We start from the raw sequence: 307 nt of genomic DNA on the forward strand, positions 1-307 counted from the left end.
AACTTGACGCTCAGCTAAAGGACTGCCTGCACTTATTGCTTACAGCTTCCAAGTTCGTGACCCTCCTCCTCATCTCGCCGGTTCGTTCCACCCTTGGATTGCTTCGCTATGGCGGCCTTGAAGGAATTAGTGAACCAGTATCAGACCTTGAATGGTCAGTGGAAGAAGAAGGATCACTCGGGATGCGCCCAGACCCTGTCCAAGGTCAAAGTAGCTCTCATGGAGATTGCCTTTTTACCCACGGACGAACTCCCTAAATTGAAACAGGTAATAACATCATTGCTATTTTTGAAGTCCTCTGAGTAAC

At 48.2% G+C, this 307-nt stretch overlaps 1 protein-coding gene across 1 annotated transcript in view; it reads left to right on the forward strand.

Moving 5' to 3' along the window:
- Window positions 1-307, forward strand: part of LOC131877154 (26S proteasome non-ATPase regulatory subunit 8-like) — a 2,226-nt gene continuing 1,919 nt past the window's right edge. The window contains exon 1 of the mRNA XM_059222754.1: window positions 1-267. Within this exon, the coding sequence (XP_059078737.1) occupies window positions 109-267 (159 nt within the window). The 5' untranslated portion in view covers window positions 1-108. The remainder of the gene's footprint in view (window positions 268-307) is intronic.

This window comes from Tigriopus californicus, chromosome 2 (assembly GCF_007210705.1).
Source record: "Tigriopus californicus strain San Diego chromosome 2, Tcal_SD_v2.1, whole genome shotgun sequence".
NCBI classification, from domain to species: Eukaryota; Metazoa; Arthropoda; class Copepoda; order Harpacticoida; family Harpacticidae; genus Tigriopus; species Tigriopus californicus.